This window comes from Procambarus clarkii, chromosome 35 (assembly GCF_040958095.1).
Source record: "Procambarus clarkii isolate CNS0578487 chromosome 35, FALCON_Pclarkii_2.0, whole genome shotgun sequence".
Taxonomy (NCBI): Eukaryota; Metazoa; Arthropoda; class Malacostraca; order Decapoda; family Cambaridae; genus Procambarus; species Procambarus clarkii.
Window position 1 is genome coordinate 38,386,805 of NC_091184.1, and position 23,310 is coordinate 38,410,114.

General features: G+C 38.5%; 2 protein-coding genes and 1 long non-coding RNA gene across 10 annotated transcripts in view; 2 read left to right on the plus strand and 1 right to left on the minus strand.

Annotated features, from left to right (window-relative positions):
- The window catches only part of LOC123768505 (biorientation of chromosomes in cell division protein 1-like 1), a 125,906-nt gene extending 115,671 nt beyond the window's left edge, over positions 1 to 10,235 (plus strand). The window contains exon 15 of one of the 2 annotated variants that reach the window (XR_011230495.1): positions 8,555 to 10,235. The gene's annotated coding sequence lies outside the window, so the exon portion shown is untranslated. The remainder of the gene's footprint in view (positions 1 to 8,554) is intronic. The other variant, XR_011230496.1, reaches the window with a different exon arrangement.
- Positions 1 to 23,310, minus strand: part of LOC123768506 (cell adhesion molecule Dscam2) — a 125,103-nt gene that overhangs the window by 44,037 nt on the left and 57,756 nt on the right. For 5 of the 6 annotated variants that reach the window (XR_011230493.1, XM_069336376.1, XM_069336374.1 and 2 more), the window contains exons 11-17: positions 20,664 to 20,774; positions 17,921 to 18,082; positions 13,760 to 14,089; positions 10,855 to 10,974; positions 7,327 to 7,500; positions 4,198 to 4,345; positions 991 to 1,169 (exon numbers count right to left, since the gene is read on the minus strand). Coding sequence is in view for 5 of the 6 variants with exons in the window: in XM_069336376.1 (XP_069192477.1) it covers positions 991 to 1,169; positions 4,198 to 4,345; positions 7,327 to 7,500; positions 10,855 to 10,974; positions 13,760 to 14,089; positions 17,921 to 18,082; positions 20,664 to 20,774 (1,224 nt within the window). In the remaining variant the exon portion in view is untranslated. Of the gene's footprint in view, positions 1 to 990; positions 1,170 to 4,197; positions 4,346 to 7,326; positions 7,501 to 10,854; positions 10,975 to 13,759; positions 14,090 to 14,145; positions 14,431 to 17,920; positions 18,083 to 20,663; positions 20,775 to 23,310 lie in introns of all 6 variants that reach the window. The other variant, XM_069336375.1, reaches the window with a different exon arrangement.
- The window catches only part of LOC138371461 (uncharacterized), a 28,432-nt gene continuing 15,979 nt past the window's right edge, over positions 10,858 to 23,310 (plus strand). For both annotated transcript variants that reach the window (XR_011230501.1, XR_011230500.1), the window contains exons 1-2: positions 10,858 to 10,993; positions 20,675 to 20,823. This is a non-coding gene — a long non-coding RNA (uncharacterized lncRNA). The remainder of the gene's footprint in view (positions 10,994 to 20,674; positions 20,824 to 23,310) is intronic.

The following is a 23,310-nucleotide window of genomic DNA, read 5'->3' on the forward strand; positions in this document are numbered from 1 at the left end:
GGAAGGTAGCATGCTAGTATATGACTGATGATTGTCAGCAGTGAAATGGAAGTTAATTATCAGTTAATGTGGTCTGATTGTTCTCCTACCTGATTGAAGACTTTGATCAAATCTCCCTCTCCTTCATCTCTCTAGCAAGAACAGATTGAGACAGATTGAGATTGAACTCTTACCTTGGCAAATTTTTTTTCCCACTTACTGAGAGGCAAACAATGGTCTTGATCCCATTGTCTGACAACCTATGTCTCCTTGCTCATGAAAACATGCATTAACTTTATTCGTTGCATCCCTGGAGCAGAAGACCCTGTCCTTATAGCACATCTTCGAATCCTCAGCATCCAATATCCTCCTACCTTCATGTAAGAGCATCCTTCTTATATGGTTCTTCTGTAAGTTCTTGCTCTAGTTCAACTGCTATAGCAGGGAGAAGTGGTTCCACTCCTCAACGAACACTTTCTTGATTAGTCTGCCATTCTTCTCTGTGGTCTTAGCTCCTCATTTACACGCCACTCCAACTATCTTGCTGGAGATCCTTCTAATTTACATTCTTGGACAAGTCCTTGCACTCCATTAGGCATGTCACATACTACCTCAGCCTGTCCATCCCTGTACAAGGGTTGAGGTGAGGTCATGACATATTCCACTGCTGATCCAGGGAATAATTTTCTAGTTAGAGAGACGACTGTCTTTGGATATCCTTTATGATGATGCTTATTCTTTCTCGCCAACTCTCCCACCTACACCTTCTACCCTGTCATGTTCATAGAAAATGGCACCATCCTTTTGTATGCGCTGCGTTTCATACGCCAGCATGTAAGTCAACAACGGGAGAGCGTGTAGATGCCTGCCACGCATGGATGCTGCTAGTCATGTATCATTATAAGTATTAAAGTCAGTAACCAAGCAATGGCTTTTTATCAACTCCACAACCAAGACTTCCACAGCAACACAGAATACCACACACCACACACCCTCAATATCTGCACTCACCTTGCACGAGAAGAGTCACAGTGGTGGAGGCGTGTCCGTGAGCATTGTCGGCCGTGCACACGTACTGACCTCCGTCCTCACGCATCACATTCGTCACCACCAGCTCCAGCACCCGTTCCTCCTCGGCCCCACCCACATGCACGCCAACGCCACCCGCGGTGCTCTCTCGCAACTCGTGTCTGGCGAAACATAACCATGCAGTCATAGTGGCTGGTTAAATGCTTGTATGGAAATCCAAAGCTATGGTAGATCCTTAGATGCACATTTTAAATATATTTTCCTACTGATGAATTATTGGACATAATATACTGTGTAATACATAATTATATATGTGTGTGTATATATATATATATATATATATATATATATATATATATATATATATATATATATATATATATATATATATATATATATATATATAATAATATATATAATATATAATGTTAGTATATTTTGGTATATTTTGGTAGCAGTCTTTCTTGTATACATATGTTATTGAATATGACCGAAAAGGTAAGATTAATAATTCTGACACGAATTTTCTCAATATTTCTTATGTTTTTCTTCACTGTCGGTGGTAATGGAAATATCAATTCTCCAAAATTCCTTTTTATTTATGGTCTGACGCCTGAATGCATTTCGTAATGGCTTATTACATTTTCAAAGACTTAATTTACACACAAATTCATCGTACTTATACTCTATAGGGTGAGGTGATATGATACAAAAAGTTTTGGGTGAGGTGAACAAACTTGTGACAAACACAAGACAGAACACGAAACAATGGGTATAACTTGGATATGAGAACATAAAAATGGAAGTACTGTAACTGCAGAAGGCCTATTGGTCCATACTTCCTCTTGCTGCTTCCATATTGCTTCGGCGTCTTGAGGTGGGTAGAATATAATTGTGCATTAATTGGTTGTTGATTGCTGGTGTTGACTTTTTGATGTGTAGTGCCTCGCTGATGTCGAGCCGCTTGCTATCGCTGTATCTATCGATGATTTCTGTGTTGTTTGTTAAGATTTCTCTGGTGATGGTCTGGTTTTGAGAAGAGATTATATGTTCCTTGATGGAGCCCTGTTGTTTATGCATTGTTAATCGCATGGAAAGAGACGTTGTTGTCTTGCCTATGTTCTGAGTTCTTTGGGGCTTACAGTCCCCAAGTGGGCATTTAAAGGCATAGACGACGTTGGTTTCCTTCAAGGCATTCTGCTTAGTGTCTGGGGAGTTTTTCATGAGTAGATTGACCGTTTTTTGGGGTTTATAGTAAATTGTCAATTGTATTTTCTGATTTTTGTCTGTAGGGATAACATTCCTATCAACAATATCTTTCAGGACCCTTTCCTTCGTTTTATGAGCCGTCGAAAAAAAGTTCCTGTAAAATAGTCTAATAGGGGATACAAGTGTTGTGTTGGTTGACTCTTCAGAGGATGCATGGCGTTTCACCTTTCTTTTTATCTTCAACAAAACCGTTAGAGAAGCAGTTGGTGACTAGGACCTGCCTTACCCTACAGTGTTCTTCATCGACTTGCTTCCATCCTGAGCTGTGGCTCAGGATGGAAGCACAGCAGGTGCGGGACACCATGGCCGAGGAAAGACTCCGGACTATAGCTGCCCCTATCCCTCGCGGAACATTTAAAATCGTGCACTAGACCCTCAATCGTACATGTATGTATTATGCGGTTGCGGGAAAGTTACTCCTATCGTATATGTTTGTATTGTGCTGTTTAAGGGTTAAAAGATTTGAACACAAAACAAAGGATACAAATTGATTAAGTTTAGTTTCCTGAAACTCTTAGTAAATATTGTTTTGAAAATATGGTTCTTAATTTATATAACAAAATACAGGGGTACCTCGGTTTAAGAATTTAATCCGTTCCTGGAGGCGGTTTGTAACCCGAAAATTCATAAACCAAAGTAAATTTCCCCATAAGAAATACTGTAATGGGAAATGAATTAATCCGTTCCTGACTCCAACAAAACTTCACTTCAAAGTAAATTTTATACCTAATTCACCCAAATCTTCGCTACAAAATTATGTTGAAGTTATTACTTACCCTTGCTGATGAATCCTGTTGGCATATGGAAGATGGTGAGGAGGGGGGAAAGAGGAGAGGTGTTACTGTTTGGAAGGGGAGTCCCCTTCCATTATAACATCAGGCAGTGAAGATTTCTCTGGAGTGCACTCTCGGCCATGTTTTTCCTGCATACCACTAGGTCCTGGTTGTGGCTCACTGCTTGATTTTCTCACTTTTCTCACAAGGAAATGTTCTATTGAAGATTATTTTTCCCTTCTTTGCAACACTTGTCTGTAGTGAGGCATCACATTGTCATTAAAAAGATCAATGTGACGGCCTACTACAGCTTTATCTGGGTGATTCTTTTCAGCAAAACTTTGCAGTCCTTCCCATACTGCACACATTTTCTTAATTAATGAGGAAGGGACATTCTCTACTGCCTCCTCTTCCTTCCCTGAAGATTTGTTGTACTGCCTAGCTAGTTCAACAACACGAGTACCATTTTCATGCTTACGAATAATCTCTTGTTTTTCCCTCTATGGTCATTCTCACATGTGATTTCTTGCCTTGAACCTTACCACTGGCTTTCCTGGGACCCATGGCGAGACATACAATAACAACTTTTATGCTCAAATGGCCAAAAATCTGACAAAAAACTCTAAATTCTTGTGAAGAATTCAGGCGGGATAGTCACAGGGCGCGAGGCACTGGTAAACTGAGGTGCAATCGCCGTACCACCATGCGCTAGGTCGGCCATACGCATATCAGCAAACTCGTATCCCAATGCAAAGTTCGTATCCCGATTCAAATTTTCCGAACAAATCGGGCTTGTAACCTGAAAAGTTTATAAACCTGGACCTTGGTAACCCGACGTACCACTGTATATTTATAATTATGTATTATATGAGGTTTTTGTAGTAAATTGTTAACTATATCTTCTGATTTGTGGGGATAACATTCCTATCAATAATATCTTTCAGGACACTTTCCTCAGTTTTATGAGCCGTCGAAAAGAAATTCCTGTAAAACAATCTAATAGGCGGTACAGGTGTTGTGTTAGTTGATTCTTCAAGAATCTAGTTGAAGAATCAACTAACACAAGAAAAGAGAAGTAGAGAGAGAGAGAGAAGCCAAGAACAAACCAGTGTTTGCCAGAGGGCAAGAGAGCAGGCTCTTCCCTCACCTGTAGGATTCTGATGGCGTGATGATCCTGCCGTCCTTGTGCCAGGACAGCTTCATGGGCTGGTCCCCCGTCACTGGGCACCGCAGCAGGGCGTGCCCTCCCGTGCCCGCACTAACGTTACTGCCCCTGCTGCTGAATCGTGGAGGTGCTGCAGGTGCCACCAGAGTAGTGGAAGTGGGAGTAGTGATGGAGAGGAGGGAAGTGGGAGTAGTGATGGAGAGGAGGGAGGTGAGAGTAGTGATGGAGAGGAAGGAGGTGGGAGTAGTGATGGCGAGGAGGGAGGTGGGAGTAGTGATGGAAAGGAGGGAGGGAGAGTAGTGATGGAGAGGAGTGAGGGAGTGGAGGGAGAGTAGTAATGGAGAGAAGGGAGGGAATGGAGATGCAAAATAAAATCAACTTATTTAAGTGAAATTACAAAATATTTAACATTAAGACAACTGCTCATAATACCACAAGTGAATATTACTTGACCAAAAAAAGGTCAAAAGAAAATTATACCAGTACTGTAGTTCTATTTTGAACTATAATCCTGTATAGGGCGTCGGGAGCTGGGGCTGAACAAGCTTTGACGTCAATTTAAAAAACTTTCAGAACCATGGTAATGTTTGTGAATATATCCCTCAATTCATGGTAAGAGAAAATTGAGAAAATTTAAATTATAGGAATAATTTATTTTGTTTAATGTAACTCCTATAAATTAGCACATGCCTTTCTTATTTTGTTAGCTCTTGCAGTTTAAAAAAAATTATATTTTAATTTTGATGAAAGGTCTTTTTGTATTCTATGTCAGCATTTCCTTCTCTTGATTTTCCTTCAGTTCCCATCAAACTTAGATCACCAACATTAACATATCTATGGAAATGCATTTCCATAGATACTGGCTTTCAATGTGATATGTCAGTAACATTTTAATCTTTAAATTAAATATACATACATACTGGTATTATTTGGAGCACATATTAAACATAATTCATGTACTTTGTATACAATACTTGGGTTAGATTAACCTTCCCTCCAAAACAAACGATGAGCTTCCCGCCACTCAAGAGTACGAGACCGACAGAACGCATGCCAAGCCTCCAATGAGAAGATAGGGCTGTCTGCCAACCAGGAAGACTCCGGAACCTCATAATGAACCCAGTAAGGGTTCATTATGATGATCCATACACGTACACCAAGTGATGATCCATACACTAAAGAAATCGGATCCATTACAAAGGCGTAATCCGGGTCGCGTAGGGGGTAAGCTGCAATGGCCTCCCGCACCACATGGGGCGGGATGCAGGAGTCTGAAAACCTCCGGATAGACAGAACCAACAAACCCAAGTGATCACAGAACCAAACCCGGGGAGGGGTAGACGCCAAATCCAATTTGTAAGAAGAGGGAGAATAAGAGAACCCCACTCCATATAACACCAAGCCCCACTCTGAGGGTACAAAAACCCAAGTGGGGTCCTAGCAGAGGACCACCAAGTAACAAAAGGGTATGACCACCAAGTGGCAGATCCCCCACTAGGGAGCTAGACAAAAAGAAAAATCCCACAAGAGGACAACGTACCCAGGCAGAACAGAGCCGGCCGCTATGTGAGGTGATAACTAGCAGCCCAGGGCCCTACGCCCCTACCAGTGACGAAAACTACCCCTACCCAGAGACAAACAGGGGAACACGGAAAACCACAGCGGACTCCAAGGGCGGTCAATCACCAAGCAGCAAAAGACACAGCAGAGGTAGATCCCAAGGCGACCTGTGAAAGATGGCCGCAGGCCCCAAAGGCAGTACTTATAGGACACCTAGGGAAGGAAACCCTAAGTGCATGCACCCCGAGTACTGAAGAAATTACTCCTGGCTCACACACACAGACAGTAGAGACAGTACCACACCACAAGGCACAGAATTGAAACAATTTGATGGAGCCAGAAGCATACGACCTTGCCAGTGTCACATCAGCCAAGAACTGTAGGGTGGGTAGGTGGCATGAAGGTCTGGGGCTTCCCCTTCCCCCTCCTGGGGAGGGGGGGTGCACAGACAGTGGCATGGCAACGTGGTAACGTCATGCTAGTTTGCTTGTTTTCATTTGGGGAGTTCTGTCCATTTGTTCGGCTCTTTTTAGCAATTAAGGGGGGTTTGTGTTGGGGCGCTTACCTTTCTGGATGCCTGACCCGGTCGATGGCAGACATAAAATGCTTTCAACCACATGGGGGTTTCTATAGGCCATTGCTCCATTCTACACGCGTGGTGTCTCTTCCCAGTACTCTTTGTCATATAACATTTTGAAACTAATGATGGTTTTGGCATCCACCACCTTCTCATTTAGCTTTTTCCAATTGTCTACCACTCTGCAAAAGAAAACTTTCAATTTTTTGGGGGCACCTCAGTTTCCTTAGCTTGAATCTGTGTCCTCTTGTTCATGATATTGCTGGTTTCAGGAATTCCTCCTTGTCAATTTGGTCGATTCCTGTTAGAATTTTGTATGCAATAATCATATCACCTCTTTTTCTTCTATGTGCTAATTTTGGCATATTTAATGTCTGTAGTCTCTCCTTGTAACTCTTGTTTTTCATTTCGAGAAGCTATTTTGTAGCATGCTGCTGCACTTTTTCCAGTTTCTTTGTGCTTCTAGAGATTTGTGCACCATAGAACTGCTGCATATTCCAATCAGTGTAATTCAAATACTGCATTTAGTCAAATACTGCATATAAGTCATATACTATGTATAAGTTACATACTGCATGTAAGTCAAATACTGGCAGTACATCAAATACTATGTGTGAGTCAAATAATTATTTTTGTGCTACAGTTAATCAGACATAATGACCTCGGCATTTGTCTTGCCAAGATATAAATAGAGACCTGACCTTCCTCTCTCCTGAAACAGAGGCTGACCTTCATCTCTTTAAACAAAGACCTGACCTTCCACTCCTGAAACAGACCTGACATTCCTCTCCTGAAACAGAGACTCAACATTCCTCTTGAAAAAAAAAGACATGGCCTTCCTATTCTTAAGCTGACCTGCACTTCCTCTCCTGAAACAGTAATATGACCTTCCTTGCCGATAACAACCACCTGAATTGTTTGCAGTTAACAGAGACCCAGCCTTTCTTACGAAAATGGTGATTTGATCTACTTACCGTTAACAGTAACTTGAATGACCTTGCTGAGACCGGCGCCAATGCCATTGGTGGCCTCACACAGATAGCGTCCCTCTGCATCTTTGGTGACCTGTGTCAGGAGCAAGGAGCCATTTGTCAGCTGTTGTGTGCCGCTGGAGCCCAGCAGGTCCCGGTAGCTCCCCGGCGCTGCACCTGCAACAGGGACACAAGGGACAGCTTAGATGAAGGGGACGTGGGAACCAGACACGATACAGCATCGTTTCTTAATATTTTCCGGCACCAGCATGCCTTCTGTAGTAATATTTGACACTCCCTTGTGTCGGGTTACTGGGATTATATTTGATACACCAACACAAGGGTAAAGTAAACCTAAAAGTAGTACTGTTATCAATTTATTTTTTGTCATTCTCCAAAAATTATATATTAAAGATGCTAATAATAAGCAACAATGATAGGAAAATTACAGAGGAAAAAAAGTTAAGTGCATGGATAAATGTCCTCAAACACAGAAAATGGAATATTCAAACGTGCACTCAGAAATGTTGTTACTTGTGTGCAACAAGTTTGTCAAACTGAGAATAAATGTAGGTTCTTGTCATAGAGACATGACAATCTTTTTGTATGATATCTTAACTATGCTTACTACTTTATGCAGGAACAGACTAAAAGAGGGTATCTTTCTTGTAATATATCTTATTTAACATTACTCTTTAAATAACAGCTAGTAAACTTTTCATAACTAATATAAACATTATGTAGTAATGCCTTCACTCGAACATAACTTCTTTATGTTATAACAAACTAAACAAGCATAACTTTTCTCTGTTACATCTCTAACACATACAATGACCAAACTGCTTATGTATTTCTTTGAACAATATTACTGAATAAGTTTTCAAAACATGGTCTCTAAAGCAACATCTTACACATAAATTGAATAGCCTATCTCGTCCACCCAAACCTAACCTAATGTTACCAGAGAGAAAATCTGCAGGACCCCCTGAGGAGGATTCCAACCTGCACACTGGGTACTTCCAAGCACATGCTTGGGAGTACAACAACCCCACAACAAGGTCAAAAGCAATGCAATATGGGATTCAACTGAATCCTCTAGGGGTTCTGTGGCTTCCACTGAAGCCTGATCAGGGTTTCATACATTGCCCCCATGCTCTCTGGCTGTGGCCTAGGAGTTCTATCTCCAATGCTTTTGGCATTTTAAGATAAGAATCTTACACATCATTTGCAGGAAGGAGGAACTAAGCAACATCACTCAACACAATGCCATCCTGAATCATCAGGACATAGTGAAGGATGTCACAATAATCACACGCTCCTTCACATCACTGAAGGAGGCTCCATACACTTGAAGCTTTGTTCATTCAAGAACTGACACCAGAAATCAACATTCAAGTGAATTAGACTTTGAGCATACAATGGTTTGATGGCTCTCCTTTGACCCAGAGAGAAGATAGCAGACCCAGGAGACAACTAGTAGCCAGAGTGAGGCAGCAATCATCTCGCCTAAACCTTCATCCCTCTCTACAATTAGGGACTACATAATCGTAGCATGAGGTGTACTCATGCTTATAAATGTTTGTTTTATATTAAAAATTTGTATAACTGTGTCCCTAATGTCAAAGTGTTTATTCATAAAGATGTCACATTGTTGATGAGACTTAAAGAAATCAAATGCAAAGATTAAGTGGTTTAGTGTTTCTTCACCCTCTAAATATTTGTATCACCCCTTGTATGTATGTACTTTATCTGAATAAACATTTGAATTTGAATTCTCTTGTGCCATTTACATTTACAAAACCCTGTTCTGAAACTCTCTTTGACAGATGTAATAGGCACATAATCACTCCACCAGAAATAAATATCTCTTTGATATCCCCAGAGTCAAACTTAATCTGAGTAAACACACTATGCAAATAAAGGGACCTGGTCTATGGAACTAACTCCCTAATGAATTGAAAAGCTGTCAAACTGTTGCCTTATACAAAAATAAAAGCAAAAAGTTCCTAATTTCATCTTCATAGTTTCCTACCTAGTGCTTGAAACTCTCACTGTATCTAGTGCTACCCAATTCCCCAATATATGTACCTATGCCATACAACTTTACCATTGTAATCATTGCTCTTATCTTATATCATGTTATACACATAGTTTACTACATTATACCTTGCAATACTCCTCAAATTATGCAACAATGTAGCTGTGGATAATCCTTAAATTTTCTTTAATGTACCTACTTTTTTCTGTCAAATTTCTTATACAATGTTTTTTTTATATTTTCTTAGAATGCATTTCTATACTTTCTTACAATGTATTTTTATACTTTCTTACAATGTACCTGTAAACATTTTTTTTAATTTTGCTAGAATTACCTTCTTAAAATTGTGTGTTAGATTAAGGATCTGCCGGAAATGCTATGCGTGCTAGTGGCTGTACGAGAAAGTAAAACTTCAATGCTCTGTGCTCTTACAAACCCAATGTACCTTCTTGTATATAAATAAATAAAATAAATAGATAAATAAATAGAAGAAGGAATTCATGTAGAATGAAAAATATCCAGAAGGAAATTAACAATAGTCACAATACTGTTGTGTTTAATTACAACAAGGCCCAATTTGCAAGGCCCTATGCAAGGCCCAATTTGCAAGGCCCAATTTGCAAGGCCCAATTTGCCTAGTAAGCCAAGTTTTCCAGAATAAAAATATTTTTCGACTTTTTTTCTTATGAAATGATAGAGCTATCCATTTCATTATGTATGGGTTAAGTTTTTTAATCTGAATTAATACTAACTTAGATATTTGACTGAACCTAACCAACCCTACCTATCTTAACCTAACCTAAACTTACATAACTAAGTCAATAATTTATGTTCTTAATATAATATAATAATAATATTTCAAATAAACATAATAATAATATTTCAAATAAACCAATTGGAAACAATATCTTGAATATAAAGAAAATCACTTGGCCTATTAGGCAAATCGGGCCTTGCATAGTAGGCCGAGAAGTGCGTTCTTGCTATATATATATATATGTCGTACCTAGTAGCCAGAACGCACTTCTCAGCCTACTATGCAAGGCCCGATTTGCCTAATAAGCCAAGTTTTCTTGAATTATTATATTTACTATAATTTATTTCTTATGAAATGATAAAGCTACCCATTTCTCTATGTATGAGGTCAATTTTTTTTTATTGGAGTTAAAATTAACGTAGATATATGACCGAACCTAACCAACCCTACCTAACCTAACCTAACCTATCTTTATAGGTAAGGTTAGGTTAGGTAGCCAAAAAAAGCTAGGTTAGGTTAGGTTAGGTAGGTTAGGTAGACGAAAAAACATTAATTCATGAAAACTTGGCATATTAGGCAAATCGGGCCTTGAATAGTAGGCTGAGAAGTGCGTTCTGGCTATTAGGTACGACATATATATATATATATATATATATAATATATATATATATATATATATATATATATATATATATATTAGTATATGTTACAATTATATGATAAGTTTAACACTAACCATGAGCCTTTCTCCATATGATTTTCGGGGGAGGGAAGCCTTCTGTCTGGCACCTAATGAGGGCGTCGCTGCCCCTGGTCACGCTCTGGTCCTCTGGCTCCGACACCCAGCGTGGGGGAACTGTGGTTGAAGAGGGCAGGTGAGTAGAGTTGTGAGGAGGGAAGGAGTGGAGTGGAATAAACATACACATATATATATTATATATATATATATATATATATATATATATATATATATATATATATATATATATATATATATATATATATATATATATATATATTTATTCCTTATACACATAAATGAGGAAATATTAAAAAAAAATTCTAGCGCTTTCGTATATTTTCACATTTTAACAGTTTACTCCTTGAAAATGTGTTAATACACTATAGCACTTTTTTCCTCTTTTCCCTTGTTGATATTTTATGTATAAGTAAATCACATACTCTTGTGATTATTTTTGTATAAACATATTCATATTCATATATTCGTATGACTCTAGTGAAGTTAAAATTTATCTAGAAACTAATTTGTAGTTATAAATTGCATACCTACAACCACAATATAGAAATCAGTCCAGATTAAGAGGCAAAGTGCTGAGATGGGAGTTAGATGTTTACAAACACAAAGTACTTTTATACATAAGAACAAGGGCTCGTGATATGTGCAGCTCCACATTATATATATATATATATATATATATATATATATATATATATATATATATATATATATATATATATATATATATATATATATATATATATATATATATATATATATATATACAGTATATATATATATATATATATATATATATATATATATATATATATACAGTATATATATATTATATATATATATATATATATATATATATATATATATATATATATATATATATATATATATATATATATATATATATATATATATATATATATATATATATTAATTACACACAATTTGAAGAAGTGCTGGTCGCTACAGGTGCAGTAAGTGGTGCTGTGCTTGCTGTGCTGTGCTGTGCTGTGCTGTGCTGTGCTGAGCTGAGCAGAGCTTTGACAAGAGAAACAGGCTACTGGGCCAGCTAGCAGACTGCCTTCCCCATTCCTCCCCAGCTCGCTGTGAACGAAAGACACACATACAGAGCAGCAGCTGTGTGGTGGTAGTGGTGGTGAAGCTGGGTGAGAGTTGGTGAGGACATGAAAAGAAACAGCTGTGTGTTGGTAGTGGTTATGAAGATAGGGGAGAGTTGGTGAGGACAGGGGAAACAAGCTAAGGTTGGCAGACAAAATTTAACACGCACGGGAGGCGTGATGAAGGTAGCCAGATACAACTTACAGTACTGTACTGTACTTGGGTCATCAACACTGTGAGTGTGCGGGTTTACATTAGTTTGTGTGTGAGTGTAAGCGCGTGTATGTGTGTATATAACTGACAGCACGGTTTGGATAGTAAGTGAGGAGGGTGAATTAATATACCCAAATTTACCTATCTTGAGATGATTTTAGGGCTTAGCATCCCCACGGCCTGGCCCTTGACCTGGCCTCCCTTTTGTTACACACACCTCCAGGAAGCAGCCCGTAGCAGCTGTCTAACTCCCAGGTACCTATTTACTGCTAGGTGAACAGGTGGATCAGGATGAAAGAAACTCTGCCCATTTGTTTCCGCCTCCACCGGGGATCGAACCCGGAACCTCAGGACTACGAATCCAAAGCGCTGTCCACTCAGCTGTCAGGCCCCTTGGCCTGATGGCACCTAAGTGCCAATATCTCACCAGTGCCCATGACCAAGACAGGAAACCGGCACCATACCAAAGGCACCTCACCACTGTTCCTGAGGATTTTTTCTAAATAAGTTTTAAACTGCACAAATTAATGTCTTGGCATTCATGACTTATGCAGGTAGGCGATTCCATGGTTAATAACCCAGCATGTACTCACAAGCATACTCCTAACATACTTCAGGTCCCATGAACAGAAAACAGGACATTATGTTAATTTTGCGAGTCGCTACTATTTTCTAGTACGACAGATTTTGGCCTTAGGTAAAGTATGTCAAAATGTGACGTGGTATTAGAAGGACGGGGTAAAAACCCTTTGGGTGAAAAAAATACCCCATTTTCTATCATACACTATGGCTTTTTGAGCTGGAAGACCCCCTGTGACATTCCCTACCCTCCCTCCCAATAGGTCTACACCTTTTACTTGTGTTGTATGTTGGGTGACATGAGTGACAGATATCTGTTAATTACCCAAGTGTTAATTACCTAAGTGTAGTTACAGGATGAGAGCTACGCTCGTGGTGTCCCATCTTCCCAGTTTCACAGTTACTGTGTCAAGACTCAACAGGTCTGTACCTAACATTTTCTCTACGTTTCTGCACTCCTAGAAATGATTAACAATTACAATTCCAAAATAATTTAATAGGATAAAAGCATTCAATATGTTTTTATCCGATTATCTTAACTATAATTAAATTGATAAATGATGAAAATTTCTTCAGTACCTCCCCCATTGAATATCACGGGTGCGGCCAATTCGAAGTTTGATTTATATATAGTGGACTAGGCCTACGCAAGCAGGGCGACTGTGATGAGCATCACGGGGCGGCTGTGGTGCCTGGCTAGTCTGGTGAAAGTATTGTTGTGATGATTGTGGTTGTGAGGGGGCACCAGTTTGAATGTGGTGATTGTGAGGATAGTGTTGGGCTGCTGGTGGCGGCCGGTGCATGGTCAAGCAACTACTGTATACGGTGCAGTGCAATGTGGGCGCCACTACCCCTACGGCACCATGCAGTGGGCGTCAGCAGCACAACGGGCGTGTGACGGTGCAGGTGTGGGCATGTGACGGTGCAGGTGCGGGCGTGTGACGGTGCTGACACGACTCATGGGCTACGTTACCGCTGACTGTGAGAGGGGCAGTGTAGGTGACGGTGCGAGCAGCATTGGTTGCCTGACACGTATAGTTGCCAGCATGAGAGGAGCTTAAGTTGGGAATCACCAGCTGGCTGGAATACGCATCCAGGAACCGCACGTCCAGATCTAGCCGAGCCAGCAATCCAGGCCGGTGAGGGCTCACGATGCCCTGAGGGTCAGAGGTCAGCAACTCACTGTCTTTTAGCCAGCGGATAGTCACTGGCAAGTCGCCCTGCTCTAGGCTGCAGCTGACAGACACGCGGATTCCAGCAGCAGCGTTCTCACGGAAGGTAAAAGGTCCTATCCTGGGTGGCACTGGAATGAGAAGCAAGGTTACTGGAAAGGGAACACAAAATTAAATCTTTTTTTACCATTAACAAAGAGAGCTGCAGTCTGATGGTCGGAAGCGGCACGGTTTCTGGCTCTGCAGGTGTAGTTCCCAGCATGGTGGGGAAGGACATGAGCAATACCCAGGTGACTGTTGAAGTCTCCCCAGGCATGCTGAGTGGCGTGGCCCCGACCCTCCAACTTGTGGCCATCCTTGTACCAGGTGATGGTGAGGGGCAGGTCTCCCTCTGTCACCACGCACGTCAGTGTCAGGCGGTTCCCCTCAGACAGGTGGTGGTCTTGGTTGAAGGGAAGAATGCGAGGCGGCACTGGGTGTGCCTCCCGGTCACGTCACTCTACTCTGGCTTGCTTGGCTGTACTCACTAGCACTCACATGCATGACTGTGTGCTCGCTAATACACTCCCTCTAACATATATTCACACATGACTGTGTATGGGCTAACACACACACACACACACACTCTGACATGCATTATTTTGAACTCACTAACACACATGAATGGCGATGTACTCGCTAACTCCATCACATATGTAGACTCGAGCATGTACTCTAATGGTCACTTGCCAATGGGGCAAGTGACAATATTGTTTTCATCTTTGTTTATGCAGTTGATATGAAGGCAGTGACAAGAGGAAGAGAAAAAGATAGTGGGAGACATACTTTCCATACAGGCGAGTACCAGAAGGTTAGAGAATTCTTAAAAGAGGGTACCATGGGAGATATAACTTAGAGAAGAACAACATGAGGCATGATGGATGTCATAACTAGCCAGTGCATTGAAGCTGAGAGAAGATTTCCACTGCCCGGAAGAGATAAAGCAGCCAAGGTAACAAATTGTCCATGCAACACCACCCCCTCTCGTTCCCTCTATATACCATTCATTCTTCTCTCCCAAACAAAATGCAGTCACTGCCTCTCCACTCCTTAGCCCTACACAGCTGCTAACACCTTCTACATACATACACACACTCAAAAGCCCCAGTATGTACTTAGGCCCAACTGAAGTTCTCTTTCAGTCCAGTCAACCACTCTCCTTCCCCATGCTACACCAATGAACCCCTGCCATTTTCACCCCCTTCTCCAACTACTGATCCCTCATATTCCTCCATGCTCCTTGACCTCTCGCCACTTCCCTACTCACCCATCCATTGTTCATTTCTCCATATCTAAATGAACCCCTGTTCCCTTCCCTGTTGGGCACCATTCCTTTTCCACCTCCCCGTCCCATCCCAAATCCTTATCCTGATCCCTTCCAAGTGTTATATACTGTAGTTGTAATGATGTGTTGCTTTCTCCTTATAGTTCCCTTCCCTTTTTCTAAAGTTCCACAAATACCCTCCTTCAAAAGTTTTCCCACAACCCCTCTCCTAATCTCCTCACATCACAACTGCTTACTTCCAAGTTCACTCATGTCCTCGAAGAGCCACCACACCCTTCCCCAACCTTTCCCCCACCTTGCAGCGGGTACTACAGATAACTGATTCCTCTCCCTGAAACCACTCCAGGCATTCTCCTCCAATGCCAGTTCTAGCCACCACGTGACCATCTTTCCACTCAACACCATAGCACCAATAAGGGCCACCCAAACTGACTATGGAGAAAGAGCTTTAAAATTTAGTACAAAAATGCGAACTGAGTAACAAACATGACAGATGAGTTGAAAGGGAATAGAGGATATGGACACTGACATAGTAGCAATATTGGAAACAAAGCCAACTTGAATTATTTGAAATTTCATTTTTTCAAGACACAGGACAACACGAGGGAAGTACACAAACGGAAGCAGATTAGAATGTTTTATTAATAGGAATGTGATCTTTCTGGAAAATATCTTAGAAGGGCTGAATGAGTGGAGAGAAACAAGTGGGGTTGGTGTTTTACACCTTTCCTTAATAATAGCAAAACCAGAGAAGATGATGATGTAGATGGAGCAACCCTCCTTAAAATAACAGCAGATACAAACAGGAATATCACAAAGTATATGCAGCCAGTAATGGCATCCTCAATAAAATAGCAGAAAAAATAAATTAATATAGAGTAAAGATACTAGTCATGAGAGATTTAAATCAAGAGAGAGTTGAGTTGGAATCGATATATCTATTTGACAGATAGGGTAACTTTCTAAGTCAGTATGTTAGGGAGGAAAACAAATAAATTAAAGTACTGTAATTCCAGAGAGGACCCTTTACATAAATTAAGGATAACATAAAAATATAGAATACAAAATACCCCTGAGAGTGAGTTTGTCTGAGTTTACCTGAGAGCCACTAACACTAGTGGCCTCGACGAGGACAGGAAGCCGGTGGCTTGAGCAACAACTCTGCTAATCGTTTAATACAGATGTATTTGAAAATCAATGAAAGAGAGATAAATATCAAAAGAAAGAAACATGCATAACAGAAGAAAGAAACACACATACTGCAGAGGGGATTATATGAAAGCCAGATAATTATTTGATAAAACACACCAAGACCTAGTGTCTAGTGCTAGGCAAAACATACCTAGTGCTTCAAACTTGCACTGTATCCTGTGCTACCCACTCTCCTAATATACTGTATGTGCCTAAGACAGACAACCTCACCAATGTAATGACTGCTATCAACTTATAGTTGATATGTTGAACGCAAATGTTGCTACAGTGTACCTATTAATAGTCCTCAAATTATGCTGCACTGTACCTGTTGATAATCCTCAAATTTTACTATAATGTATCTATTAATATTTTTCAAATTTTCTTACAATGTACTGTACCTATTAATATTCTTCAAATTTGCTACAAATTACCTACTTTAAATTATCTTTTAGATTAAGGACACACCCGAAACACTATACGTGTTAGTGGCTCTGCAAGAATGTAAAAACATTAATGCTATGTACTCTCATAAACCCAATGTACCTTCTTGAATATATAAATACTGTAAATAAATTTTAAAAAATAAATAAGGGGAACTGAAGGATAAAATTGCATATGAAATAATGAATTCCATAGCAAGACAATGTTAGGGAACAGAGGCATATTTCACTTCCCTGTAAGATTAAGAAGAAAAACGTAATACTAGTCCATGCAGCGGCTAGAAGGTAAATGGAGGAGCAAGAAGATATGAAAATACAGTACAAAGAGAGCAGAAAATGTGATTCATATACATATGGACAAATAGAGGAAGGCAGGAATCACTGAGGTACATTGTCAAAAAAACGGAGACCATCCGGCTAGAAGCCCTTAAAAAAATGATGTAGTTAAAGACTTGGTGCAGAGAATAGTATTCTCTGTATTGAATAGTATCAGTCATATTATTCTCTGTATAAAATAGTATCATTCTTATTATTGCTCTCGGTTGATACCAAGCTAATGAAAAGAATTATAACAGGACGGGTGAGGGAGGTTACAGGGAGACCTTTAACCCTGAAGAATGCAAAGTAATGAGAATAAGAGCAGGAAAAAATGCAACCAGGGACAATACAGGCAAGCATAATTAAAAATAGTTTCCAGTATCAGAGAAAAATAAAGATTAGAGAGAATGTATAGCCCTAACTTAATTAAAACCAGAGGAACACAGTAGTAAAATATTTGCAACACACACATACACACACACCCTTCACCTCCCCATCACTTTCGAAATATCTCTTTTTCACCCCTTCAACATCTTCCCATTACCTTCCCATCACTTCCTAAACATGTCTCCATCACCTCCCCCATAAGTTCCCAAACATCTATCTACCATTTCCCAGTTATCTCCAAACACTTCCCTAGTCCTCATCACTTCCCAACACCTCTCCATCGCCGGAAACCTACGTACCGAGCACCTTCACCTGGACAGACTGGGTGCTCTTGTCCCCATGCTTAGTGGAGGCAGTGCAGGAGTAGGTCCCAGCATCCGTCTCCCTCTGGACATTATCAATCACAAGGGACCCATTGGTGTGAATGACCTGCCGACGGCTCACCGGCAGCTGAACACCTTCTGCAGGAAGGAGAAATGTCGTCAGGAGGGGGAACAGGGCCACGCTGTGTTAATGTTACGTGCAGGAGATACCTTCTACAGGGTGTGGGAGATGAGCTGAGGAATTATAGGTAATATGACAATTAGCAGTAGTGGTAACAGTAGCAATGGTAATAGTGCACAAAGAAATCACATGAATGCAATGTATCAATGAGAAAATTAATGGAAGCCATGCAGAGAATTCTAATCTGCACCATGGGCACTCCCAAGGCTAGTACTTATAGCGTTTCTTAGTACAGTATATTGGTTTAAGGCATGTGCTTGGAAGTACCTATGGTGCAGGTTCAAATCCTCTGCATGGCTATAACTGATTTTCTCAATGATAACAATAGTAGTGGTAACCTTAGTGGAAATAGTAATACAGTACAGTTAAGGATTTGCGTCCAGTAAATCCTCCCCAACCAGGATACAAACCCAGGACAAAGTGCTCGCGAAACGCCAGGCAAGCGTCTTACCACTACACCACAGGGACTGTAGCATAGGCACTTTGCTTCGCTTTGCTTTGCTTTGTAGCTTTGCTTTATAATAAAAATAATAATAATAATAATAATACAGTAATAATATTTTATTAAGGAAAAGTACATACATAGATGCAGAGTTACAAACATTCTGATTGATTCATAAATAGAGCTAGTACATACAATACCTAAAGCCACTAGTACGCATAGCATTTCGGGCAAGGTGAGGTGGGGAAAAACACTTTGACTAAAACTTAAATGTAATTGAGCTTAAAGTATAAATTGCGTTGAAAGAAAAAAAATAAAAGATAAAAAAGGGGAGAACATGGTAGAAAATAGACAATATACAAGTTGGTCAACAAATAGCATTTTTTTTTTAAATAGTAAGACATGGGTTGACATTTAGAGGTAAGGTATGTTACATGGAGTAAATTAGGTAGTACTTAGTTTTCATCTTAAACTGGTTGAGACAGGTACAGTCTTTAACATGATTGGGAAGGTCATTCCACATTCGAGGTCCCTTGATTTGTAAAGCATTTCTAGTTTGATTAAGTCGCACTCTTGGAATATCAAATAGGTATTTGTTTCTGGTGTGGTGCTCATGGGTTCTGTTACAACCTCCTAAGAAGCTTTTAAGGTCAGGATTGATGTTACAATTCAGAGTTTTAAATATATAGAGTACACATGAGAGGATGTGCAGTGACTTAATATCTAACATATTCAGAGATTTGAGTAAGGGTACCGAGTGATGTCTGGGGCCAGAGTTAGATATTGTCCTAATAGCAGCTTTGTGTTGAGTAATTAGAGGATGTAAATGATTTTGGGTAGTAGAACCCCAAGCACAAATACCACAGTTGAGATAAGGATAGATGAGGGAGTAATAGAGTGTGAAATAAATAAATAAATAAATAAATAAATAAATAAATATATACAGTATATATATATATATATATACAGTATATATATATATATATATATATATATATATATATATATATATATATATATATATATATATATATATATATATATATATATATATATAATGTCGTACCTAGCAGCCAGAATGCACTTCTCGGCCTACTATGCAAGGCCCGATTTGCCTAATAAGCCAAGTTTTTCTGAATTAATATATTTTCTCTAATTTTTTTCTTATGAAATGATAAAGCTACCCATTTCATTATGTATGAGGTCAATTTTTTTTTATTGGAGTTAAAATTAACATAGATATATGACCGAACCTAACCAACCCTACCTAACCTAACCTATCTTTATAGGTTAGGTGAAGTTAGGTAGCCGAAAAAGTTAGGTTAGGTTAGGTTAGGTAGGTTAGGTAGTCGAAAAACAATTCATGAAAACTTGGCTTATTAGGCAAATCGGGCCTTGCATTGTAGGCAGAGAAGTGCGTTCTGGCTACTATGCAAGGCCCGATTTGCGTAATAAGCCAAGTTTTCATGAATTAATTGTTTTTCGACTACCTAACCTACCTAACCTAACCTAACCTAACTTTTTCCGCTACCTACCCCAACCTAACCTATAAAGATAGGTTAGGTTAGGTTAGGTAGGGTTGGTTAGGTTCGGTCATATATCTACGTTAATTTTAACTCCCATAAAAAAAATTTGACCTCATACATAATGAAATGGGTAGCTTTATCATTTCATAAGAAAAAAATTAGAGAAAATATATTAATTCAGGAAAACTTGGCTTATTAGGCAAATCGGGCCTTGCATAGTAGGCCGAGAAGTGTGTTCTGGCTTCTAGGTACGACATATATATATATATATATATATATATATATATATATATATATATATATATATATATATATATATATATATATATATATATACATATATATACATATATATATATATATATATATAATATATCCCTCTCATTACTTATAAGAGAGTAAGAGCGGGTGTTGTTAGCGATACTCAAAGGTACGACTTTTAATCCTGTACCTTACAGAAAGAGAGAGGGAGAGAAATATAGGTTGATTAATTGACTTTTCTTAGTAATAAAATTACCTCTGCTGCCATGTCTCGTTCAATTTAACACAATTTAACACCTTGTGACTGACCTCTTAACCAGATGCGGGAGTGTATGGGGTACCCCCCAACCGGACACGTCAGTACGAGTCTTTCTCCGGCCACAGCGCTCACGTCATCCATTGGTCGTACGACTGGCACACCTGCGATGATACACCTGTTGATTTGCTAAGCATTTCGTAATAATATAAGGTATGTTCTAGTTTATATATTAAAAAAGTATTTAGGTAAAAATAGGGATGCAAGCTAGTAGACAACATCGTATTACGTCTTTCTTTTTTTTTTCAATATAAGATGATGATCGAGGTCAAGTGAGTAACTCGTAGTAGCAGTTACAAATAACATTGCTGAAAAATTATAATTAATGTTAATAAAATATTCAAGATAGCTGTTCCCTTGTTAATCTTAATAATTAATTTCATAATAAATAGGAGAACCATTGACATAGCAAACATCTTGTCATAGTACTTCTTTACTTTTAATTAAAGTTCAAGACGTTTTGAATATTATCGTATTCATCACCAAATCTAAAATACCAAAAATGCATTAAAATAACTAGCAAAACAAAGAATTCATTCTGAACAAGATATCTTATTAAAAAATAAGAGATACAAAGAGACACTAGATATAAAATAAGACAGTTTAATTTAATCACTTCATGTAAGTTGAACTAAGTTGAATTTGATAACGTCAATAAACATACTAAAAGCTAACTTAAAATTATAATAATAACTACAAACTTACAGAAAAATTATATAAAACTAATCATTTAAATCAGTTTACCAGTTAAACACCTTGCACGAGCAGAGGCCGCAGCTCTCTATATAAGGATTCCATTATTCTCAAATCCGACTGGCCAGTCGTGCATGTGTCCAAGATTTTAAAATTGGATTCCAACAATAAATGATTCACTTCATTACAAAATTTCTAATCTCTGAGAATGCTGGTTTGGGCAATGGTAAGTCAGTCCTGAATGGTATTCCCGGTGCTCCAGTATCCTAATCTTAAAGTTCCGAATGGATCTTCCAGTGTCTCCAGAATTACAGCTGTAACATTTATATATATATATACGATTCTAGAGCACGAGGAGGGGAGGTATGAACTATGACCTTAAATTATACTGGTTATGCTGGAGTATTTGATGCACCATGCATTCTACAGTTTGAATCCTTCACGAGGAAGAGTTCTTTGGTTTTATATACTGTAATACTATATATATATATATATATATATATATATATATATATATATATATATATATATATATATATATATATATATATATATATATATATATATATATATATATATATATATATATTATATATATATTATATATATATTATATATATATATATATATATATATATATATATATATATATATATATATATATATATATATATATGTATTGTGATGGGAAAGTGTAGGAGTGTAGATGTTTGGCAGTCCTAATGGCTGGTGTCAATGCCTAGTCACATTTACAAAAAAAAGATAAGACTGCTTGGCTGTTGTCTGTGGTAAAATAAAGGAAGACAGGAAGACACACAAAACAAATAGTATGAACAATGAAACTTTAATTAACTTTGAAAACAAATTAAAAACAAAGACAATTCCTTGGCTATGTACAGTGTAAACAAACAAGTAAAAAAATATAACATAAAAATTAAGAACAGGAATGACGTTACTCTATAATAATATAAAGACAAAATGAAATATGCAGGTGCTGAGAAACATCCACCTGATAGACAGAGCGAATATCAGTTAGTTGTTCACAGTTTGAGAGCACAAGATATTCTAACTTCAATGACTGGTTCAAGCCCAGACATCGACTAAGTAGAGGGCGCTGAGGTGCAGGTGTGCAGTCGGCGGGTCACCAATCAGAAGCAGGCAGGCTAGGAATGGTAGTTTGCTGGTTGATGACGGAGCTAGGATGGAGGGAGTGTGGAGTAGGGGGGAGTTTTGGGTACGTTTGCCTCCTGGTCAAAACGTTTTGTGCTACTGGTAGACGTATCTTGAAGGTAGCATCTTATTGTTGTATATATATAAGTAACTTTATGTAGAGAAGAGCAGGCTCGATCTCTTTTGAAAGAGATTATCGCCACAAAATATATATATATATATATATATATATATATATATATATATATATATATATATATATATATATATATATATATATATATATATGTCGTACCTAGTAGCCAGAACTCACTTCTCAGCCTACTATTCAAGGCCCGATTTGCCTAATAAGCCTAGTTTTCCTGAATTAATATATTTACTATAATTGTTTTCTTATGAAATGATAAAGCAACCCTTTTCTCTATATATGAGGTCAATTTTTTTTTATTGGAGTTAAAATTAACGTAGATATATGACCGAACCTAACCAACCCTACCTAACCTAACCTAACCTATATTAATAGGTAAGGTTAGGTTAGGTAGCCAAAAAAAGCTAGGTTAGGTTAGGTTAGGTAGGTTAGGTAGACGAAAAAACATTAATTCATGAAAACTTGGCTTATTAGGCAAATCGGGCCTTGAATAGTAGGCTGAGAAGTGCGTTCTGGCTATTAGGTACGACATATATATATATATATATATATATATATATATATATATATATATATATGTATATATATATATATGTATATATATATATATATATGTATATATATATATA